The 24,076-nt window shown below is 41.4% G+C and overlaps 3 protein-coding genes across 6 annotated transcripts; 2 read left to right on the top strand and 1 right to left on the bottom strand.

Annotated features, from left to right (window-relative positions):
• Positions 1–233: 233 nt before the first annotated feature.
• LOC131881704 (gamma-soluble NSF attachment protein-like) lies at positions 234–1,843 on the top strand. Its single transcript, XM_059228650.1, has one exon. The coding sequence runs from the start codon at positions 682–684 to the stop codon at positions 1,711–1,713; it is 1,032 nt and encodes a 343-aa protein (XP_059084633.1). The 5' UTR covers positions 234–681; the 3' UTR covers positions 1,714–1,843.
• LOC131881702 (prolyl 4-hydroxylase subunit alpha-1-like) lies at positions 1,371–6,120 on the bottom strand. Of its 2 annotated transcripts, XM_059228648.1 has the most exons (9): positions 5,934–6,120; positions 4,349–4,568; positions 4,176–4,238; positions 3,858–4,102; positions 3,176–3,795; positions 2,805–3,106; positions 2,389–2,613; positions 2,075–2,306; positions 1,371–1,989 (listed from the first exon to the last, which is right to left on the bottom strand). In XM_059228648.1, the coding sequence occupies exons 4-9, from the start codon at positions 4,070–4,072 to the stop codon at positions 1,919–1,921; spliced, it is 1,665 nt and encodes a 554-aa protein (XP_059084631.1). In that variant the 5' UTR covers positions 4,073–4,102; positions 4,176–4,238; positions 4,349–4,568; positions 5,934–6,120; the 3' UTR covers positions 1,371–1,918. The 2 variants fall into 2 exon arrangements, with proteins under 2 accessions (XP_059084631.1, XP_059084630.1); XM_059228647.1 differs by having other exon boundaries at positions 4,176–4,568.
• Positions 6,121–13,345: 7,225 nt separating this feature from the next.
• Positions 13,346–20,334, top strand: LOC131882789 (sodium- and chloride-dependent GABA transporter ine-like). Of its 3 annotated transcripts, none has more exons than XM_059230049.1 (8): positions 13,346–13,591; positions 15,943–16,227; positions 16,301–16,815; positions 16,879–17,220; positions 17,853–17,993; positions 18,067–18,267; positions 18,335–18,511; positions 19,900–20,334. In XM_059230049.1, the coding sequence occupies exons 2-8, from the start codon at positions 15,972–15,974 to the stop codon at positions 20,116–20,118; spliced, it is 1,851 nt and encodes a 616-aa protein (XP_059086032.1). In that variant the 5' UTR covers positions 13,346–13,591; positions 15,943–15,971; the 3' UTR covers positions 20,119–20,334. The 3 variants fall into 3 exon arrangements, with proteins under 3 accessions (XP_059086032.1, XP_059086030.1, XP_059086031.1); XM_059230047.1 differs by lacking the exon at positions 13,346–13,591 and adding an exon at positions 15,139–15,371; XM_059230048.1 differs by lacking the exon at positions 13,346–13,591 and adding an exon at positions 15,139–15,767.
• Positions 20,335–24,076: the final 3,742 nt, after the last annotated feature.

The raw sequence follows: 24,076 nt of genomic DNA, 5'->3' as shown, positions 1-24,076 counted from the left end.
GAACAACATTTCAATGGATTTAAGACGCTTGTAAAGGAACATCATTTTCAAAACTTATTTGGGCACAAATTGAGTTCAATTCACCATTTGAGGCACAAGTTAGAACTGCAAGTAATGGTGACTCTTTTTGTGAAGTTCTGCTCCCGAGCAAAAACCGTCTGCAAACCAGTTGGTTTGTTGGTAATCCGGCTCAGAAAGGTGCGTTTATGTTCATCAATGAATATCAAGAAACTGGGAAGAACACGAGGATTTTAGGTCACATCAAGGTTGTAAGTTTAAGGAATGGTCTTCCAAACGGTTGCTGACGAATAGGTTTAGTGTTAAAAGCGAGTGATATTGCGTTGAAGATTTCCTTGACTTGTCACATGTTGGTCGTATTTTGTTCTTAATCCAAATCTAAACAAGTGGGTGTATGTAGGCAAATAATAGTTGTTGAACTAAGAAATCTATGTAAGCTGGTAATTTTCGATAACTTTTTGAATTAGTTAGTGGTCGCCTGTGTGTTGTGATTAGTGCAATTACAAAGCTTCATCCAACCTCAGTGGTTGTTGGTTGGCTGACTTGAGAAAGGCCCTTCCCTCCGTTGGTTTGTGGCTCTTGCAGGGCTTGACCTTGAAGGCTGACTCAGGGACTTGACGTGTATGCGCTAAATTTGTGGGCAATCGTCATCAAGACTTGAAAATGGAAGCGAAGAAATTGGCCGAAGGTGAAGAGCATATGCGCTTGGGTGAGAAGGCCTTGAAGACCTCGTTGACGAAATGGAGTCCGGACCTTGATACAGCGGCTGATGAATTCTCCCGAGCTGGCACCTGCTTCAAAGTGGCCAAGGCCTATGACCGTGCCTTGGATGCCTTCAGCCGATCCTGTGACTGCAATAAGAACTGTAGGCAATTGTATCAAGCTGCTAAGGCATTGGAGACTTCCATTCTGATTTGCAAGGACGCCAATAAAACAGATCTCATATCGAACCTGGCCGAGAGAGGTGGATTGCTCTATCGGCAGCATGGATCCCCGGAATCTGCTGCTCAGTTGATGGAAAAGGCTGCTAAGATTTTGGAGTCCAGTCGTCCTCAAGAGGCTTTAGCATTGTATCAGAAGGCTGCCGATACAATTCTGACCGAGGATCGGCCCAAACAGGCGGCTGATATCCTTGGCAAAGTCAGCCAGTTGCAAGCCAAAGAAAAACTTTGGACTGACACCGCCAATACCCTTGAGCAAACCATCAAGCTCATGCAGGAGTCTGGAAGCGTGGGAGTTGCAGGGAAATACGTTTCAGCTCTCGTGTTGGTTCATCTTGTCGCTGAAGACGTTGTGGCTGCCTCCAAGTCACTGGCCGTCTGGGGTGGATATTGTGACTCTGACCAATCTCAGGCCCTACACAAGATCATCGATGGATTTGGAGAAGAAGATGGGGAGATGGTCAAACAAGGCCTGAATAGTCCTGCCATGAAGAATCTAGATGTCGAATTCACCAAAATGGTCAAGGATATCAAGATTCCCGAGGGAACAGGTGGAGACCTCGAGGCTGCTGCTGCAGCCTTTGGAGCTCAAAGGGCAGCAGTAATTGCGGCCGCCGAGGAACCCTCAAAAGGAACGAATGAGACAAATTTTGGCGTGGATCCGTTGGAACCTGAAGAGTTGGGGAAAACGGTGGGACAAAGGGAAGAGGAACTCAAGAATGAAGAAGAAGAGGATGAGGACGAATTGTGTTAAGACGCCATATATTCATGTCTTTTAAGAACTTTCTGTTTAAGATTTATTGAAATCTCTTGCCACGCCAATTTGCTTGCTTTGATTGAGATGAAGATGCATTGTTATAATAAATTATATCACAATGAATGTGCAGACACAATGCTTGAGATTTTTGCGTTTATAAATTCACGACCAACTCTTGCGTGAAACGTTGATTATGGCCGCCTCATTCGAATGGACTTGTCGTGCATGGCCGAATGAATTCTTGTCCTCTCTCATGGAGCCAAAAATTTGAGACTAAAAAAAATGGAATAGAAGATTGAAGATGAAACATCGTCTTTTCAACGACGTCTATTGTTATAACACTGTTCTGACCACGTACCCCATTTTGTACCGGCCAACACTGGGCAGGCTGCATGACGTGTCATCTCGTCACCTTCGCCATTTCTGTGGAGGTTATACCAGAAAACGGCAGACCCTTTTTTAGGCCAAAGCCCAATGCCAAGTTGAGGAAACACGGTGGCACCACCTTGGTCCACATCAGACTCGTAGAAGAGCCAAGTTGCAATACGGTTTCCAGTGCCAAGACTCTTGAACGCGTGTTCTTCCTCTCGCTGCAACAAGACAAATGTTCAGAATTTCAACTTTAGAATTCCTACAGGTGGTTTATTTGCTGTTTCTTGAAAAGGAGCTTACCCTGGCAAAATCAAAATGAGGCTCGTAATGCCCTCCCATACCATAGTTTGAAACTTGGAGTTCTTCTGAAGTGTCCATATTCAAACCCGTGATATCGCCCACACGTTGGTAGATACGTTCAATATCATTATGTTCTTCACGTTTCAGCCAGGCAGTCTTTGAGATGCGGTAGTTGGCTGTTTCCAATTCGCCTGTCTTGTAATTTTGAACTGTTGCCCGCTTGAACTAAAAAAAAGAATTGGGTATTAGTATTGGGAGTGCCGTTATTTGCAAAGTAGTGTTACGATTAGGTGCATGGGAGTGGGAATAGTTTTACTATAAAATATGAATTACCACTGCTGCTCGCCTCAACTAAAAAAAATGGATGACTTAGGGTGCGGAAAAATTGGGTCCGGTGCTTAAAAGTTAGGACTCACCCTAGGGGTAGAGAGAGTTTTAATGGTATTAATTTCATTATCACCGAGAACTTCGTGATAAATGATAATTTTTGGCTTCAGATGGACCACTTCTTCTTTGTATGGCTGGTAAATAAGGTATGGGTTTTGGCCAGTGGTGTATTGACAGAACAGTTTGGCCTTGTACGCTTCCGTGAGCTCATTTTCACCTCGACAAAGTTTCTCATAGTTGGTCTTCTCGGGTGTTTTTTGACCAGGAGAATCGGACTCCTCTGCGATAGCAACACCTTCTGGATCATCAAACTCACCAAGGCCATCTTCACCTGAAATGGTGAATTTTTTCAACATCGTTATAGAATGGCACTTCATGGGTCACATAGCTCCTTGTTTACCTCGTTTAAACTTTGCATCATTCTCAGTCTGAAGGGTGCTTTCATAATAAACCTTATTTCCCATAGCCCTCGTGTGGCCAGGTTGGACCTCAAGGAGTTTGTTTGTGAGTCTCAAAGCCCGACGAATGTTGCCTTGAACGTAAGCTGAGAAGGCCAAGTATTCGTAAACGTCACCAGCGTCAACAGTTTTGTTTTCTTCTTCCTCAAGACGTTTCAGAGCTTGATTCATCCAAAGGATGGAATGGTAGTGATCCCCAACGTTATAGGATTGTCGGCCTAATTCGAAACAGTCGTGGGCACTCAATTTTGTACCATAGCTCTTCCCATTGAGCTGACCATGTGCAAGATCGTCGGTGTCAAGCTTATAGGTGCTTTGAAGTCTGACTAAGGCCACCGCTGCTCCATTCAGATCCTGATCCGACGGCCATTTGAACACTTCCTTTTGAGTTGTGATATTTTGGAGGAAGTCCTCGCCCGGATTGGCGCTGATCATTTCTTTGACGTCCGTCCAATCGGAGGTCATCTTCTTGATCAGAAGGTACGAATTTAACGGGTTCCCCACATAGGTCTCCTTGTCATCTTGGGCGTGGATTTGAATCTCCTCGTAGGATTTGGCAATTCTGAAGAACAGCTTTCATGATAGAACCAAACCCATCTTATTGGTAATGAAATTGCAACTTACTGTTTAAGTTTGAGGATTTTCTGTTCCTCTTGTTGGATGTAGTGCTGAAGACCTTTCACCAATTCAGCCTCCGTGGTGAGAAGACCTTGCAGGTCCGAATTTGAAGTGAAGATTCCATCATCTCCGGCCAGTCCTTGGAACGGAAGGGCCAGAAAAGAGACCAGAATTGTGGCCCAAACACAGTTGGGCACCCTCATCTGATGCCCAGAAAACATGATATGGGTTCTCCAGAAGAGGCAGGGATGCTGTGGATAAATATGATTACATTGATTCTGCCAGATCTTACTGATTTATTCGACCAAGAGTCGGTTTACTCACTGCACACTCTCAGATGTCCTGGCCAGGCGACCGTGTCAAGCGTCCGGAGGACAATAAACAAATCTACGAGTTCACTAGATTAGTTCACAGCAGCAAAATGAAACTGCTGAACACTGTTCCCAGGTTATCCCCGTGACCAGTTTTTCAAGTTTAGAAGGTGAAAGTGGATCTACCTTTGGGTTTCACTAAATAATGTGGTTCTTGGATGTTCAGTGTGCAGACGTATTTCTTGATCTCCTGTTTCCTTGTGCCTTGCTTGGCCTATCTTCAACTGAACACTCGGACAACTTGGACGCAGAGAGAGGGAGTGCTTTGCTGTATATAGAGTTCCCTAACAGGGAGGGTATGCCCAAGTCCGGTTCCTCAATTGACCGTTTGAGGGCGCACACGTCGCTGGAAAAAAGGGACCATCAACATCATCATCTTCGCCTTTGCATTCACACAAAACGCCGAGTAGTACGTCGAGTATGTTCGTATGCACACTGGACTGTCCCGAAATGCACTTGTTGCGAGAAAACGTGAAATTAGTTACCTTGAAGGTTAGAATCGCGCTTGAATCATCGCGCTTCATAAGTGGACGAACACCACAAGCAACACAAATAGCCATAAAAGTCATCCAACATTTTTCTCTCTACCAATATCATCGTCAGACATCGTCCACCCTGACCTTCTAATCGTTATAGCATGATGATGCATTGGCATATTGAAAATGCACCTCTCTGTTTGAGGCCTTTGAAAGGTGCAAGTTTTTTTGCCTCAAATTTTGCCCAAAGCCACGATTGGATGTGAAAGTGGTCGAGGTCAAGGACCTAACCCTTTATAATGGTCATCTCAACTGAATGTATGGCCTTCGAAGTTATGGGTCAATAGCAACAACGCTCATGAGGCAACGTGTCGTCTTGAAACTACGGTCGTTTCTTTGAAAAATGACAAGAATATTGGTTCTTCATTGCTTTAGCATCGACTTCTTTAAGTAATGGATGTTTGTTTTACGCTAGCACGATATCCGGTCGAGATTAATCTCGCGTAAAGTTCTTATCACTTTCTAATAAGTGACAACTGACGACGATACAACTAAAAGGCTTTATAAAGCGTGAGAGCACGAACATTAGTACAAGACGAAAAGGTATTCTTTTCTTTATTTTAGCTTTGTTTCCACAGTTAGAATCAAGCAACATTTAAAGTGCCTTATACCTTAGATAATTTGTCACAATCTGATCAATATCAATGAACTCAAGTGTTCACAAAGATAAAATTAATGCACTCATTCTCACTGCAAAGACGAATGAATCATTGATCTTGAGCTAGGTTGAACTCTTAGTTACAAATTCCGTACTTTCATCTCGACACATCAATTGCAAATAAGAACGGGGTTGCCATACTGGTTCCCTATCGAGAAAATCGCCAACAGAAATGAATTGCCAAGGACTCCTTAAAATCATTGATCATCTTTTATCTTTCCCTTTACACTTTGCATCACTGATAAGGCCATTCGGCTATTGGTAAAATTGAATTGTCAGAGGGCGCCTTGAAAGTGCCTACGGTTTATTTGAAGATTAATTCTCATTTCCTAAAAGGGGACATGACTTGCATGTCATGCTGCAAGTTATCTGAATCATACGATTGGCTAAGTCCTGGAATGGCGGAACCGCTAAAACAAAAAAAAAAGAGCCAGACGACCTACATTCAAAATGTTGTCAATCGAGTTTCGGGAAGGCATCCTTGAATGCCAAGCCAACAATTCATCTAACTACCAACCTCTCATCGTCAGATGATAGCGACCAATATGATGATGGAAAAAGACAATTAGGAGGAAAATCTCCTCTTAAATTCGCACACTTCGTTCTCCTGTCACTCAACTGGATTTTGTATAGCAGATTCAGGCAGGAAATAGTCCTTGTAATAACTCGCACTTGTACTTGTTCTTGAGAATCCTCACAGATCCCAATTGTCTGTCACCTTGGACGAGATGAATTGTCAACTAAGGAAGTTGGAAGTTCGTATTCTCAACTCGTTTTGTCTTGTTGGCAAGAAGTAGTATAGAGTTCAAATGCATTCTAAAGCAGACAGGGGTAATGCTCAAATCGGGCGTTTTAAGCATATGTTTGGCCCCAATTCCCCCTCGCCTTCCATGATTTTGCTCCCCAACATCCAAGCATCCCAAAGTTGACGAAATTCTCTCCAACTTATTCATCACGTTTTGGCCATCCATTTGATCAAGACGCTTCCAAACCCTAAACCTGGATTACCTATGCCAACTGGACCTACTGCATACGTACGTTAATGAGAATCTTGCTTGGACTACTAATCAACAAGTTTTGTAACGCGACTTCCAGTTTTCATTGGAGAAATTTTCGACCTAAACTCGAATCCAGTTTTTCGACCCTTCTCTCTCCATTTCGCCCCCAAAAAGTATTCTCCTCTTGCACTGACTCACTCCAAACGAATACATAAGAGTGCATAAGGAATTAATTTGAGAATGTAGTCGTGGCCGACATCGGATCTTCCAGTTCCATACATCTGGTTCAAAATTACTAGATATCGAACACTTGATTCAGAAAAGAAGCGACCAAATGCGAAATCTTTGTTATTAGCACCCGGCGGAAAGTGTCCAATCAGGTAAATGTTAGGTCGAAATGTCATTAATAACGAAGGTTGAAAGTCCCTTTTTGCCGTCTGGACGGGGAAAACCAGCAATACCGGTGTGAAAATTGCTCTTTCAAAAAGTCCTTTTGAAAAGTGCATTTCTACTGAACATAGGTTTGTTTAGTCGACCGATTCAGCCCTTTCCAAGCAGTTTTTAGTTGCGAAATCTAGCGATTCAACTCACTATTAGTATATATTATTATCTAAGCATTGACGGTACAAAGTTAACCTAAAAGCATTTAATCAGTGTGGTAATTCACAACATACTGAACATACACAAAATCACATCCAACTTAGCACTTATGGTGATAAATATTCCGAAAGTCCCAAATGACAAATGAGGTAATTTGGTTAGAAAACAATGATGAGACTTTTTCGCTTTTTGCGAAAAGCCTGTATTGTCCTGGATTATTTAAGGGGTACAAATGCTTAACTGTCTAAGAATTCACTATTTGTTAAGTAGGTAAAATCCCTTGTAAAAACAATGTTACCAATAATCATGAAGGTTCGTATTTTCTGAATGAACACTATTTATATTCATTCATAACTCTTGACAAAAAATTTATAAAGCCGTTAATTTGGGCATAACCAGGGTCATCAGACAAAAGAACAGGAAGTGATTTTGAAGTCTTCAAAGTTACTTTGAAATGAACATGGGGTGTCAAGGTTTATTTGTAAACTTCAATGCATCATAGGGATTCTGAAACATTTTGGACTCCAAGAATCCAATAGTTAAAGTTGTTAAGAGATCACAGTTGACCCCCTAATTACCTGGTTCTTAAATAAAGTTCCGAATTCATGGAGCCAATGAGTTGACGGCTTGGCTTATTGGCTGCTTTGTTTGACACAGAGCAGCACAATATGAATAGATCTGCCCGAAACCCTGTTACCAATATACCAAAATTTGTCCACAATAGTTGAAAGCAATGCCTCAACTAGCTTGTTGGGAGTGTAGCCTCTAACTTGAACCAATTGTTTTGTCCAAGCAAGTCAAAATTCAGAGCAAAGCTTAGCAGGTGATAGCAAATTAAGGTATCATTTTCCATGAATGACGACACTATGTGGACTTGCTTGATGCCGCCAAATGTCCTCGAATGGAATAACGAAAATCTTAGAACCTATTCACACCAACCCGCTCAACAAGAAACTGAAAACCTTTTAATCACGCCGTCCAAGCCAGATCTTTCAAATCATGTAAGGGTAAAATTACAAGCACCTTTGAAAATCTAACTAGGGAAAACAGAGAGCTATGTATTGTATATTTGTAGCATACCAGCGACTTTTCATCAGCTTTTCACATCCCATCAGCTAAAAATGATCTATATTACTATTTTGTGGGAAATAAGGATTGCATTAGTGTTGGCGTGTTATCAACCATACAGTATACAACTTCCTGTTGAATTCTTATTCATGTCATAATTGCTTGGAATTTTATCCAAAGAGGATTTAACATATCTACCACAAAAGGTTGTGGCTTATTCATTGTGTCACAGTACTTGAGCAATAAATTGTTCATTTACTAATACCTTAATAAAGCCTGGCATGGTAGAGCGTATTCTCTGGTTCTACCTTTGCTTTGTCTGAACCGAGACGAAGCAGAGAGCGAATCTCTCCACTCAATGAAAATGACTTTAGAGATAGATAGTGGGGAAGTAGAGTAATTGGTAATGCCAGGTTGATCTACTACAATCAATAGTTCCGACATAATGACTCTCGACTCTTCACCCTCGCCTCATGATTCTTCTACCGGGTGCGCCATATTATCACCTACACTTGTTTATGAACCCGATAACTGCGTCAATTGGAGGGTTGTCTGTTGGTGAGGCCTGGGCTGCCATGGACAATGGGTTCATAAAGAAGATTTTCCCCAATTTTGTTCACAAACTTAAGCTCTGCGTGGCCCTCAAAGGCGGTGTATTTGAGAAATATAATTCTAGGATTTGCCTTCCAACTTTATTTTTATGTGTTTAGCTCTCCAACTCATTATGAATGAGTTCTACTGCATTTAAGTCCAATGAAATCAATATGTAGATGATAATATGGCGCACCCGGTAGATGGATTTCTGCCTTGTTACCTTGATCCATGAACAACTGGAATATGGACGGGGACGCTTGGTTTGGGAATTAGCTTTTCGCGATTGAGTTAACGCATTATGTTCTTCTTCAAATGAGAATGATCCCAGGCTACAACAATTATTCATTTTAATTTTCAGCTTGATCGAGCGACTGGATCAAAAGTTATGCCGTCTCAAAAGGCACTACAAAGCTCTTCAATGAATGAACGAACCAGCCCTCTTGTGGTAATTGATTACAAGAAGAGGGCTAAGTCATTCATTCTGTGCTCTGTTATGTACTGCACTTTGAGAGGGCATAACTTTGGACCCAGTCGTTTGATTGAGCTGACATTTGAAATACGCAATCGCAGGGATCTGGGACAGCCTCATTTGAAGAAGAATTTAATTCATTGACTCGAATTGGAGTTGCTAATTTTCAACCTTACCATCCCCGTCCATACTCCAGTGGTTCATGCTTGATCCCTTCTTTCGTTCTAATCCTTCCCCGAATCGGCTGCCAACCATGTGTGAATGGGAGTGCGCTTTACGTGCATTAGAGATATCTTATTGGTGATTTTCATCTTCAAAACTCCGAGTGTTGGTCGGGCTTAATCGCATTACCCTAGGTCATATTTTGGATTGCGCAACATTTATTACCTAGTTTTAACACAACGCAAAGAAACTCTATTCACGTATTATGGACAAACGTGATGAAGGGTTGAACTTGAAGTCCTCCCACAAAGGCTTCAAAAGGTTGAGCACCCGAGCCAACAGGACTGCTCTTGATGCTATTCAAGCTTATGTTACTGACAGTGACCCCTAACTTTTGGAATTCAAACTTCAGAGATAAAGTCAAAACTCAATTTTTTTCGGGATGCAGAAGTGGCTGTGATGTGTCATCCGGCCGCAGCTGAAAATGATGTCGATAAAGATTTGCACCCCATTAGGACAATTTCGACCAAGCTCGATTTAAAGTCCGAGTTTTCCGTCAGAATTTTTGATCAGGGTCTCTTGATCTCGCGACCTCAGGCTTTGCCGATTGCAGCTTCACAATCCTCCGGTCTCCCCAATCTGAATGTGAAGCATTTGTAAATGGTGTCCTTTGTGGATGAATTATTCCAATCTGAATCAAATCTATGAAAATGAGACCGCACAACTCAAGTACCCTTGTTGTGGGAATGATGCAGACCAGGCTTCCTTCAGGACATTCCACCGGACCCTAATCGAGAGGTGAGGGGCATCTTAGGCATCATCAAAGATTAACTGAGTAGCCTGCGTGGCGTTCACTTGGATCTCCACGACATTGAAAGATGCAACCGGATCACCAAGACCAACAGATATCCTACGAATATTAGAGGGAAGCAAATTAAACAATGAAGGAGCCCGAGAAAGAACAGAAGTGGATTTCATTGTTTGAACGAGCCTGGATTCTCGAGGGTTTGAAGGCGCTCTCAAAACGCACCTTAAGCCTCTACGGTCACTAGAAATGACCCTAAATCCTGGGTTGGGACAAAGCTCATGGATCCTTTTGAACAACGTACAGTATCAGATACCTTTCGTACCTTCTCTGAGTACTGTACAACCCCAACCGTTCTAACCTCTCCCAATACGAGAGCTCTCTCATATCTTCAATGTTTCTAGTAAAACATCTTTGGACCTTGATTCAATCAGTCCTAAAATTTGACGTTTTTCTGCCAGCATGTTTCACTCATGAGCATTGCTACTGTTCATTTGCTTAGCACTGCATTACTCCCATTCTTGGCCATGTTCGTTTGGCTTAGCAATCTTGAGGCAATAACGTGCTCCTACCTTTTTGAAATTTGAAACTTGGGCCGAAAAAGGCTTATTCAAAAAGTCAATATAAATATCTTCAGGTTGAGGATTTCGAATTTGCGGTATCATCAATAAGGTAACGTTGCAAGATGAATTCTGCTTTTTTGAAAAACCGTACGTAAGGGAACTGATTTGCTGACTTCGATTTAATTTTTTCGCTGTTATATGAAAGTGTCTTCGAAAAAGTTTCAAAAATCAAATCATTAAACATTTTAAGCATTTTCCAAATATCTATTGTTTTTTAAGATACTTACCGAGTATTAGTTTTAGGACTTCTTCTGGAGCGCATTTTATTTAGATATTTCACATCTGAAACTGAGGTCTTTTCCTTGGTTCAACAAATGATTGTTGATCATTTGCAACCATGGACAAAAAGCCATGATGGAAAAACAGTACAATAAAAATCGGATATGAGAACAGCTTTGAGGCCGTGAATTTCTGCTCTTATATCCGGTGTGCTCCAGTTCCGCGGCGCCAGAGGTAAAACTGATGACAGAAAACATATTTTTTAAGCTATAATTTGATGTAGCTGTACGGTCCAAACAGAATGCAGTCATAAAAATCGAGAAAAATGAAACAAAATGCAAGGAGGGTCGTGTGTTGGCTGTACCGTATGTTTACACACCAAATACGTAGTTAATTTGTCACAGAATTACATACTGGCTATGAAGTTTGAAAAAAAAAACCAATGGTTTTCCAACGGAAGCACGTTTGACTCCTAACTTTGTGGCAGCTTCGGTCAGGCTTATCTTGGACAGCTGGTCAAAATCGGCAAGGAGCATTTACTTCTCCTTGATGGAAAAAGTGGTTCTATTGCCAGAAGTCACTATGTATGACTGTTTGTTTTTATGAGAAAGCGGCTGAAAACTTGCTTTTATAAAATGGCTTAACTAACATCGAAAACTTCTTGGTGGAGCGCGGGAAATAAAAAAATACATTTTTTGCCGCCTTCAATTCTGCTCTTATATCCGATGTGGCCTAAAATCTTGTGCTCTTATATCCGATGCTACTTTACTTATACTTTGCTATATAATTTGATTCGGGGATTCACAATCCTGCTCTTATATCCGATTTGCTCTTACAACAGATGCTCTTATATCCGATTCGCTCTTATATCAGATGCTCTTATATCCGATTTTTACTGTATTAGAAATTCTTGAACTTATTAAACTCCTTTGTTAGAACCCTGTACCTAAATTCATGGATGGATATGAGGAAAGTTGAGAAATTAGGGGCAACATACTCAAGCTAAAGAAAAAAATGCTCTGTCAGGTCTTTCAGTTCAACGGAATTTGGATGAGGTATAGGAGGAGATATAAACACCAAAAGAAAAGCAAATATAGAAAGATCTTAAACCACACACACATTCATTGTCGTTAAAAACAAGCACAATTTCCAGCCCTGAGCTTCTTTCTTTAGGATATAGTAAAATATTAAGAATTGATAATTTCTGTTAAGATTGCCTTAAAGCTTCAAGTTTCCTCAGTTGCCAAGAGAGAAATGAAAAATTAAAGGCCTCACTGGAGCGTGACAAAAGGAACGAGTAACGAGTAATTTTGGGGGTTTTCGGGTCGTCACAATGAAATTTCGTTACTTGTAATTTCATTAATATTGCCCCACCAATTGACCCCATCTGCTACCATGGTAAGCTAGGTTGGGGTCTATCTTGCCATGTAAGTAAAATTTCGTCCATTTTCCACACCACAATCCTACATTTGGTAGGATATTTAGCCAATTATAAGACCAAATGTAAGATCAGTGAAAGATATTTAAGCTCTTATTTCACTAACATTGTGAATGATACTCCCTATAAGAGAGGGAATATACAGGTAGGAGACCATGGAAATACGTCCATGTGAACTTCCCCAAGCCGCACCATTTAATCTAGTAAAATAATGACCTTTTCATTATTATCGAGGGGAACTGGATATTTAAGGTTGTTACGTCGTTGCTTTCCAACAATTTTCTAGGCCTCCAGTCCTTGTCAACATATATCAAAATATCTCATCTTCTTACGGAAGTAGTTTAGCGACATCGTCTTCCTTTTCTTAAGACCTTTTCCTCCTGATTATCCTCTTATTCTTTCTATTTCGCAATGTCAATTCATTGTCTTCCCTTCATGCAATAATCAAAGAAAGTCGTTCTTGCGAGAATGCCTCATTGGATCCGTTATTTTTACAATACTACAAAAAAAATATAATACAGCATTGAGTTTGTAGAAAACGGGGGAGGGGGGAGACCTGGGATCGAATCCATGAATCCGAGGATTAGCTCGGTCGCGCGTTAACCAACTGCGCTACAACCATGACCGAAATATGGTCCGGTCAATAAGGTACTCATACATGCCTAGGTGTTGGGTCCAACAAAGATTGTCGTTGATTTAGGTTTATTTTGAATTGGCTATATATTAGTAAAGCTAGATCTTCCATGAGTCGCAAAATCTATGTCCCCCTTATTTTCGACGCCCTTCTTGATGCTTTAATTTCATTGGAATTGGGAAAGAAGAGGCTGAATGGAAATTGTTTGGTCGACGTACTTGTCACTTAGATGATTTACCAGAATAAAACAAAAGAAAGAGCTAGCTAAATGTGCAATTTTAAGAATTTGCCCATTTTTGAACTTCCTCTGGTTATTCATGTTCCCCTAAACCATGCCTGCTGGTTCAATTTTGTCACACCACGCGTCAATAAAACCAATCTAAAGGCCATTGGCCTTAACCATCAACCTTGTATGTTTCTCTGTGCGTGTTCAGAAGTACAACTCGGGCAAGTTGAGGGAGATTCATTTGATTGGGAATCGATTCTGGACACGATTCGATTCCAGGAATCCAGGCCTTCTAATTCATAAGGCCTATATTAACCTGTCTATCGATTGGGTTACACTGTACGTATTTCTTGCACCTCCTCCACCAATAGAATTCAAAGGCCAGTTTCAAAAGGAACAGCATGAAAAATGATTTTTGAGATAAGGGTAATACTGTACGTACAGGATAGCTTATAAAAAAGGATCAAACAATATCTACCTTTAAGAGAGTCATTTTATTTCTTGCTGCAAAGAAATGTGTGTGAGTAACAAAACTGATTGCGACCTTTAACGCTCCTCTCAAGTATTTGCACCTGTCAGGAAATCTGGTCATTAGAAAGTGTAAATGGCTAAAATACAGTTGTTTTTTTCCCTCATTAGTTAGCTTTTTATCAAAGTTCAATTGTTCAATTGTGGCTCGAAGGACATAATATAAAATTTTATTACTTTACTATATCCGACATTACCGATTCCAAGATGTCCAAAACCGCTTATGATGTTGAGTTACGGTGGCCTTCAATGAGTCTTTCTCATTCTACCTTCCAAGATATCAAGCAAGTTTTTCACCAACTCACAGAAATTCATCGTACATTTGTTGGTCGATACCGACTGGTTGTCAATGTGTGTAGAAGACAGATTAAGGAAGTTTCTAATGTTAGAATAGCGAGCGCTACCTGCATTGATTACCATCGCAGGTACAAGAACTTGCAGACAATGAAATAAACTTCTTTATGTGTATCTGATCGGATACCAAGTTGATAGAGAGCAGATGTACCCAAAGTTCCGACGGGAAACCAACAATGATATTTGATTTGCATGGAGCTTTAATTTGCTTAGTTCGACCTTCTTTACACAGGATCAAGTCATCAAAACCCGAAGGCGTGTGTTTGTAATGAATGCCTTTCATTTGTATTCCACATGATCCCAGAATGAATAGACTGATGTCAGCAGATTTGGGCAGGTGAGACATCGTCTTGAAGGAAAATGTGAGAAGGATGCTCATCACAAGAATTAAGAGTACTAATGAAATGCAGTACATTGTATTAGTAGCTCGTGGTCAAGGAAATTGAAACGTGATCTGAAGAGTGAACCGCCTGGAACTGACTTGATCAACTTTATTTATCCAGCCCCTTTTTAAAGGCAGATTTTGGCCGAAAATTGTCGTCCATCTGCATCTGCCTACAGTATGCAGGCATCTCTGCATACAAATTTGATCTAATTTGATTCTTGCCGATTCTTCTGAAAGCAACGTAGATGTGAAGTCTAATTTTGCAAATAAAAAAATTAAAATACAATTAGAACAATTTTGAAGGCCACCTATCATTTCAACGGTAATCAATTAGCATTGAATTGAAATAAGCATACCACATTTGATTCATAAACAAAAGCCATGTATGCATATGTATTGAGCTTCCCGTCCTTTTCCTTTGATGTCCACGTTGAAAGTCATATTGGTCATGAACCTAGTGAGTTTAGGTCCATGCCAATGTAGAGAGATAAACAGGTGAGAGAAAGCTTTCAAGCTTAGTTACGGAGGAAGCAATTTGTACCAGACAGCCCAAGGGAGACTCTCAGCGGAAAAGAGGAAGAGAGAGAGAAAGAGAATGAGAGACACAGTGAAGGAGGAATAAGGCCGCCATAGTTAAATATCTAGACCTTGAAGGCCGCTCCAGCTGCACGCCGCCGGTTCTACTGAAAATGTGTTTTTCACTTTAGCACAACATACTACTCTCGACGAGAAGACCTCCGACCATGAAAGGGTCCAGGAGGAAGAAAGGTCCTTTGGATCAATCGAGTCCAGGCCATCCATAAGATCTGAGCCAGGCTCCTAAATGAGAACCCAACTTTAACTTGGATCAAGGTAGGCATTTGTAACTCGAGACATGTTACAAAAGCAACTCACTTACGTTGAGTGAATCTAAGTGCATGACCCTGGTAAAAGTAGCCAACAGATCTGGTCTCTCTTTTTTTGCTCACTCCATCCCGTCTTCTTCCGTCCATGTTATAAATTGCAATGAATCAGTTCCATTATGCATCGTCACAAACTCACAAGCGCAATGGAATTTGATTTGGCACTTAGCAAAGCTCATTCAGAAAGCAGGCCAAAGTCAATTCAGAGCGTGCTCTAAAGATACCATTACTCTTGGACTCTGAGAAAGAATACAAGGGTCATTGCAAACTCAGGGAAAACGCAACTTGGCCCAATTAGGGGCTCGGGGTGTTCTACACTCGCCAGAAAACGGCTGAATCGTATCAGGTAAGTCTAATTCGTATTTGTCTAGGGGTTCCCTGGTCCGTCCCTCCCCCAGAAGATAAGAAACGGCCCGTTTGGAGGGTAATGTGAAACTGTAGCACTTTGAGTGAGAATAAGAACATACACCTTACTACATTTTGTACGTCAGTGTTTCAAACGAAGACGCTTCATATTTCAGGAGGCCGGAAAGCTTCAGCCCGACTCAATATGGCTGATAACCGCGAGAGTTGGGATAGCCGCATTTCGTTCCTCTTGGCGTGCATTGGATATGCCGTGGGATTGGGCAACATCTGGCGGTTTCCCTACCTCTGCTACAAATCTGGCGGGGGAGCATTTCTGATCCCTTATCTGATCATGCTCTTTCTCTGTGGACTTCCATTGCTTTTCATGGAACTCACCGTGGGACAATACACGAGACGGGGACCCATTGGCGCATTGGGCAAGATTTGTCCCATTCTGAAAGGTGAGAAGGAAGACATAGCCACCGTGTTCTGATCGAAAAGGAGACGAGAGATGATGTTTTCATGGATTTATAGGAGCGGGAGTGGCCACCGTGGTGATCTCATTTTGGTTGTGCACGTATTACAATGTCATCATTGCTTGGGCTTTGATCTATTTGGGCTCTTCGGTGGAATCCCCGTTGCCATGGACACATTGTCACAATGCTTGGAACACTGAGAACTGTGTCGGGGTCCATGGTCTCGGTGACAACGACGCGGTAAATGACTCTTTGACAATCCCCATCAAGACTGATGGAGTTGCAAGTAGCCAAGAATTCTTTGATCATCGAGTCTTGGGTATCACCAAGGGGATTGAAGATTTTGGATCCATCCGATGGGAGTTGTTCGGGTTACTGATCCTGGCATGGGTTATTGTCTACTTCTGTCTGTGGAAATCTGTCAAAGCCACGGGCAAGGTGGTGTATTTCACGGCCACGGTTCCTTACGTCCTGTTATTTGTTTTCTTGATTCGGGCTCTCAGACTTCCTGGAGCCATGGACGGACTTCGATTCTTCTTGGAACCTCAATGGGAAAAGATGCTGGAGGCCAGGGTAAGCGTCCGATAGTCTTCGAATATTGAATGCGTCATTGACCCCAATTATAATATGCTTCAGGTTTGGGTGTATGCAGCAGCTCAGGTATTCAACTCCATTGGCATAGCTTTTGGATCTTTAATTGCCTTCAGCTCATACAATCGGTTCCACGGTCCCATTTTGAGGGACACTTTGCTGGTCACCGTCATCGATGCCCTCACGTGCATCCTTTGCGGATTTTGCGTGTTTTCAACGATGGGCAATCTGGCTCTGGAACAAGGGACCACTGTGGATAAAGTGGTGGCCGATGGACCTGGTCTGGTTTTTGTCGTCTTTCCCCACGCCTTATCTGGGTTACCTTTACCTCGCGTTTGGTCCGGAGTATTTTTCTCCATGTTACTCCTGCTGGGAATCGATAGTCAGGTACGAAGGGAAACGTGAGCATTTGTCTCGATAAATCGCAATGTAGTAGCACAGGGGTTCCCAATATACATTGCTCGTTTTAAGATTTTTGACGAATCTTTCAATTGGAAACACGGCCTTAATTGTTGAAAAGTTGCGATCGTCAGTGCTAACCGGATCTTAACTGTCTTAGGATTAGTAGCTTGTTTAGTGTCTAAGCATGCCAAGAGATCTGGCATTAGCGGGTACTGAGGCGTCTATTGGCCTTTGGAAAGCAGATTGGGACTATCACTGTTCCTTTAAAAAAAGGCTCATCCGCTTCCAACTCACACATCTATTTCCTAACAAAAACTTTTTTGCTTTCGTATTGGGGGATTAGGTTCGAAGAGAGAGCTTCGGTTTGCCAATGACTTGAGCTCGTAGGTGCAGTTTGTAATTGGAAGAAACTCGAATTGATATTAAAAAATAGGGTCTCGAAGCGGAATGCATTGCTTATCGAAACGCAACCTTACAAATGTACTGAGCAATACCAGCTCAAATGGCGTTAAAGAGATCCTCTCACCGTGTTGACCTGTCGTCTAAATCATTAGTTTGCTGCCCATGTTTTATTACAAATTGCTAGAGCAGACTTCAGCTTTTTCTTTATCTTTTAGTTTGCAACCGTTGAAGTCATTATCACGTCCATCAAAGACGGTCTGGGAGATCGGTTTGAGCACTATTTCAAACGCCACGAACTTCTTGTTTTGGTGGTGTGCCTGGTGTCCTGTGCATTTGGAATTCCCTTCGTATTCAACGTAAGCCTCATTTTACGCTCTGTCCATTTTGTTTCATGTTAAAAGGGTATCCACTCTTATCTTTGGCAAACAGGGTGGCATTTACTTTTTTCAAATTGTGGATTACTACGCCGCCGCGACTTCATTGATGTATATCGCTTTCTTTGAATGTATCGCCATCGTCTGGATCTATGGAGTGAAACGGATGATGTCCAATATCAAGGATATGACTGGACAGAACCCAAATATGTTTTTCCGGGTCTGCTGGATCTTTCTCTCGCCCGTTTTCATTTTCGTAAGAGTACAAAAGAGTACAAAAGAGGAAAAGCTAGATGGCATGTTATGAAATTTCTACTTTTCAGGTCATCTGGATGTTCAGTATTGTGGATTACAAGGCTCCCACTTATGACAAGGGCAATTACATTTACCCGGATTGGGCCATTCTGTTAGGATGGGGCGTGGCTTTAACGTCTTTGATACCGATTCCGATTTTAGCACTGGTTGCCATCTTTCAATCCAATGGATCCTCTATATGGCAGGTAAATACGACCGAAGATATTCAATTGTTGCTATGTACAAAGGGAAATATTCACTTTCAAGAGGGTCCCAAAGAAAAATGGACAAAGTAAGAAAATGGTAAGGCTGACTGATCGGGCTAGGGAGAAATGACAATCTAAGTTAAAAATAAACAACCTGAAGTGTTAAATAGATCAAAATACCAATCAGCATTTTTTTTCTTTTACTACATTCATAACTTTTTGAACCTTTTTATTTTCATTTTGTTGACTATTCTATAAGAAAGGTTTGATACTTTTTAATAAGTCTAAGGTAAATGCAATCAAACCAAACTAGAACAAGTGAGAAAATGAGAGAATGAGAAAATGAAAACTGATACGAGAAGTATAGACATGCTTTTCTTGGACATAGTTATAGTGAAGGACTTTGAACCGAAAAGTCAGCTATTTGGCTTGAAGAACCTCTGCTAGGGCTCCCAATTCAAACAAAAAAGGGTAGAGAAATGCAGATCCAAAATCAGAAACAAGTTTTAAAGCGGCCCTGGTTCCGAGACCAAGAAAGGCAGGGTCAGGTTGTGCCACTCATTTAAGGAGTTTTTATTTGGCTTGTGTACCCTCTTTCGCTCGTGATGGGAGCTCTAACCGAGGTCCTTAAATCTAAAAAGCTGACATTCCGGTTCGAAATACATTACTACAAAGTGATGCTCAAAGAGCCCTCCATGAAAGTGAATGAGGTTATCCAGTCACTTTGTCTCAAAAGGACAAAGACATACATCAACAAGCATATAGAGGGCTAATCAGAGAAGTGACACTCACGAGATTTCTGAGAGTTTTTTGGCTCCCTCGCGCCTGCCTGGTGTGTGCGATGCGGATCGACTTTGAACACATTTAGTTACGTGATTCTCGAAATCAGGTTCCGAATTCAGGGAGCCAGTGAGTTGATGGCTCGTTTGTCTTCTTTGGTTGAAACTGAGTAACGCAAGATTTGTCAATCAGCCCAACACCCTGCTGACTAACTACCAAAATGTTTTCAAAGCAAAGTCTCAAATGGCTTGCTTAGTTGGAGTGACTTTTCTCAATTCAAACGAATTGGAAAACTGAATTCTCAATTGACCTGTGTCCTGAATAAGGACAAAAACACACACCTCTCTTTTGGCCTTAATAAATGACTGGCGGCTAGTAGTACTAGTTTGCCGCGTCTTTGTCTTTTCATTAACGCGTATATGAGAAAACAAATATGAACCTTTCAGTGGAGATAATCATATGGGTATCGACCTCTCCCAATCTGTTTCTATACGAATGCTTCAAAATCTTGTTTCCCAAGGACGCACTTTGAAGCATATCGTTTTTCGAATCAAGCCCAATAAGTATGTGAGCGTAAACTAAGATCAGCATGTCCCTCGATATTCTAGAAATTCATCTCATCAACCCAATCGACGATCAAGCTCTGTCCATGTGGTTGTGAACGGGATTTGGATTCCAACTTTGAAGCGCACAGTTCCACATTCACCCTGATCGGGTGCTCAGAAAACATGGACCCGACCAACAACTCTTGTGATGCTGTGGGCAATCAACGGTTGGCTAACCAAGTATTGGGTCAAGATTCTGCCTCAAAAGTGGAAAAAGCATAACACAGTCACTTCAATATCAAGCGGGTGTCTGGTTGTTGGAACACAATTTCCAGGAAAGCGGAGAGCTCATGTAAATCATTAGATTAGATGCACAAAACCTACAAAGGCAATAATATCAATAATTTTGGAAAACAAAACATGTTCCGTTGTTCGCCTTTCTCCATTCAGTTTGCTTCGAATCGAACTGTCCAACTTAAGGTACAAGTTTTTCTTTGATTCGTTGAGTGAAAGACCACTGCTCAGGGGTCGAATTTCGAAACCAGATTTCCACCCCCAAAAGTACATAGAAAGGCCCCCCCAAGACTACATACAGAGTTCGGAAACAAACTTTAGACCAAACTTCTCTCATTGATTTCTCCATACAAAGCCCGTCTAAATCGGGTTTACCGGATTAAAATGATTCAACAGACCAAGTCCAATTAAACAAGTTTTTTGATCAGATCAAACATGTCTGAACTAGTGACAAAAAAGAAGAAGATTGGAATCACTCCAGCAATAGCAGCAAGGACTGTTGTCGCCAGTTCAGTCACTGCCTTCAATGTCTGGAAAGCCATTATATCGTAAACGACTAGAGCCCTAAAAACTTGATGAGTTTACAATCAATTTGCTTGCAACGGTATTAGCATCAGTAAGGCTTTGAATAAAAAATCAAGTTTGATCAAAACATTATCAAACTTGATTTTCACACCTTGATTGATGTAAGCATAACTTGTTTTTAAAGATCAAATATTGTTTTGTGTAAAACCTTTCAAATTTTGACATGCTTTACATCACAGTTTAATTTGGCTCCATAAGTTTGAACTATGGATAAGCCAACATATTGGGTTTAATTTCTGTACTGGGTCGAGTTGCCCACTGGGTCGGGTTGTCACTGGGTTGAGTTGTTTTTTGGGTCAAGTTGTCCGCTGGGTCGAGTTATTCACTGGGTTGAGTCGTCTGCTGGGTCGAGTTGTCCGCTGGGTCGAGTTGTCCGCTGGGTCGAGTTGTCCACTGGGACGAGTTGTCCGCTGGGTCGAGTTGTCCTGGAACCGTATTCAAATATGTATCCAACAAAGTTTTGCTTCCGAACCTTGCTCATCCCTTGAATTTTTGAAGCATTTTGTTATCACTAGAGCTGGGCAAACAGTGTAATTGCATTAAAAGTGTAATATTTTCATTTTTTGGGGTGGATTGCACTTTTTGAAGTTTTTTTTGCACTTTACTGCACTTTTTGAAGGTTTTTTGCTTTTTTCTTCACTCTTTGCTCTTTTTCTTGCGCCCCTGAGTATTTGGCTTTATTTTTCACCCCTTTCCCCTCACGCTTCACCCGTTTCTGAAAAGTAAACAATTTCCGAAGAAGACGAGATTGAGAAGGGAAGCAAGATGCCAAAGCACTCAAAGTACCTCTTCTGCCCCAATGACATTATCCTCGAGTTTGGTGGTGCCAAGGTATGGGACTTTAACTACTAGAAAAAGACATTCTTCAGTAAACTGTGCTCCGTTGTGTTTGAACAAGGCCGAAAGTCTCCACTTCGGGCACATGTTGAGACAGTCAAGCACAAAAAGAATCTGCAACTCAATGAGGAGGGCAGGAATCCACGACAACAGATGCTCAATATGTCCACTGCGGAGAATAAGCACTCAAATTTTGCACAGGCCTTGTGCAAGGCCTTTGTGACAGCAAACATTCCTCTGACAAAAGTGGAGCACCCTTCTGTTGTAGAGCTCATTCAAGAGCATGTAAAGGTGACCACTCTTTTAACTGAATTTTTATTTGAATTCATTTTATTCTATTTACAATTAAAGGTGACTGCTCCAAGTAGGTGGACAATGACCAGGATCATGGAGCAGGAGTGCCAGAACCTCTTGGCAGAAATCAAGACAAGATTGACAGGGAAGTCCATCTTTGTGGCAGTGGATGAGACCACAGACCGCACTGGGAGAGCTATGTGTGCTATCCTGGCTGGGCCCCTTGATGGCAAATTTCTTCAGTGGCCATTTCTAATTGATTTGGCAGACATTGTCAGGGCCAACAATCAGACAGTGCAGCAATTCGTTATGTCAGCCCTTTTCAAGCTTTTGGGGGATGCCCTAGAGTACCAAGAGATCAGATTGTTCCTCACGGATGGAGCTGCCTACTGCTTGAAAGCTGGACGTGACTTAAAGATGTTATTTCCAAACCTTGTCCACACAACACGTGTCTGCCATGGGCGTAATAGAGTTGCTGAATTGGTGCGCTACACCTATCCAGAGGTTGACAAGCTTATTGCCGAGATGACGAAAGTATTTGTTAAATGCCTCCAAAGACAAGCAGAGTTTACAGCAGCCTGTGAAATCCCTCTCCCCCCAGAGCCAATCCTAACACAATAGGGGACTTGGCTGGCTGCTGCAAATTACTATGCAGAAAACTACAGCATCATCAAGGAGCACATGCAAGGCATGGAAGTGGAAAGTTGAGCTATTGAAGCTGCTCAGGAGTTTTTTGAGGATGAGGAAATACCTAACCAACTTGCTCTCATCAAGGCCAACTTTCAGGTTTTGGCAAAGTCAATTACTGCACTCAAAGAAAGGCTGCCTCTGCTAGAGAGCATGAATATTATCAGGAATGTCAAGGAGAGCCTTATTCTTGAGCCTTTTGCCCTGAAATTCAAGGAGATATTCGAGAAGAATCCTGGTTTCAACACTATGAAGAGCATTGCCAAGATCTTGTCTGGGCACTGGCTGGAGAAGAATGAACGGGATGCATTACCAGCAGACTCTGCAGTTCTGGCAAATTATTCTTGTGCCTCAATTACATCAGTTGACATGGAGAGGTGTTTCTCATCTTTAAAAGATTTGCTCTCATTAAAGAGATTAAGCATGACGGACAATCATAATAAAGATCAAATGATTGTCCAATGGAATCAGGAGCTGCTAAGGGAGCCCCAATGATTTGTATACAGTACAATATGCAGTCAAAACAAGGATTTACATTGCACTTTTTAATTGCACTTTTTGCCATTTTCATTGCACTTTTCATTGCACTTTTCGCCCTAAATATTTGCAATTTTTGCCCAGCTCTAGTTATCACCGCTAGGTTGTCGAGACTAGCGCTCTCTCTTAATAGAAAGAGCACAATGGTGAGTTTCAGCGAAACTTTGAACCTTCAAGGCCAACTAGGAGTACTGTTCACAATAGAGCAAGACCGATTTCAAACCTAGTTTAACGAAAAGTTTAGCCTTTAAGGGTTAGATATAAGACTTTAGCTCCTTTTCGGTTACCCTTGAACATGTCTTGAATGTTTTAGAAACAAATCTTGGAGCCTCTTACGAGGAAATATATTTTCACTCCCCTGTTGGTGGGAAATGGAGGATGCTTGACAGTATTGTCACTCATTTTGTACCCGTAAAACTATAAAAGTATGTTATTACAGCTAGTTTTTCTACTTTATTAACCATAATTGAATTTGAGTAACGCGTGACACCACAAACTTAATGTAGGAAGTGAACAATTTTATTGTTTTGGATGTATTTGGTGGCTTGTAAGCATGTCCTTAATGATACCTAAATTACAACAGCTGACCTGAAATGTAGCCTAAGAAGGAGCTGGGACATAGGTTTTATTATTAATTGCCCGCAGACAGTTTGTATCCATGAACCCGGAAATAAGAAAGAAAGATTCACAAAATCACCCTATTAATTGCATTTTTATGTGCTCTCTTGTTTTGGGGTTCATCCCAGCAATACGAAATATAACAACCTGACGTAAAAAAAACAATGTCAAAGACTTCTCTTTAGATTTTGAAAAAAACACTATGCAAATTTTTAGGTAAAGAATTGCAACATCTCCATAGCTAATAGGCTTCAGGACATCTAAACCATCTTTTCTTCGGTACAATACGATTGAAGTATATAATTCATGTTGTATGATGATTTATAGCTCTAATTTACTTTCAAAGCCATTTTTAGCCAATGAAGTAGGAAAACTTAAGGTACCTAAA

Source organism: Tigriopus californicus, chromosome 6 (genome assembly GCF_007210705.1).
Source record: "Tigriopus californicus strain San Diego chromosome 6, Tcal_SD_v2.1, whole genome shotgun sequence".
NCBI lineage: Eukaryota > Metazoa > Arthropoda > Copepoda > Harpacticoida > Harpacticidae > Tigriopus > Tigriopus californicus.
Note: the sequence above shows the minus strand (reverse complement) of the source record. Positions and strands in the feature narration are given on the sequence as shown.

Coding starts and splice junctions, on each gene's coding strand:
- LOC131881704 (XM_059228650.1), top strand. CDS start 682: ATGGAAGCGAAGAAATTGGCCGAAGGTGAAGAGCATATGCGCTTGGGT.
- LOC131881702 (XM_059228647.1), bottom strand. CDS start 4,072: ATGTTTTCTGGGCATCAGATGAGGGTGCCCAACTGTGTTTGGGCCACA. Junction 2,614..2,804: donor AAACTCTCTCTACCCCTAGG/GTGAGTCCTAAC, acceptor TCTTTTTTTTAG/TTCAAGCGGGCAACAGTTCA. Junction 1,990..2,074: donor GTTGGCCGGTACAAAATGGG/GTACGTGGTCAG, acceptor CATTTTTTTTAG/TCTCAAATTTTTGGCTCCAT.
- LOC131882789 (XM_059230049.1), top strand. CDS start 15,972: ATGGCTGATAACCGCGAGAGTTGGGATAGCCGCATTTCGTTCCTCTTG. Junction 16,816..16,878: donor AAAAGATGCTGGAGGCCAGG/GTAAGCGTCCGA, acceptor AATATGCTTCAG/GTTTGGGTGTATGCAGCAGC. Junction 17,994..18,066: donor GAATTCCCTTCGTATTCAAC/GTAAGCCTCATT, acceptor TTTGGCAAACAG/GGTGGCATTTACTTTTTTCA.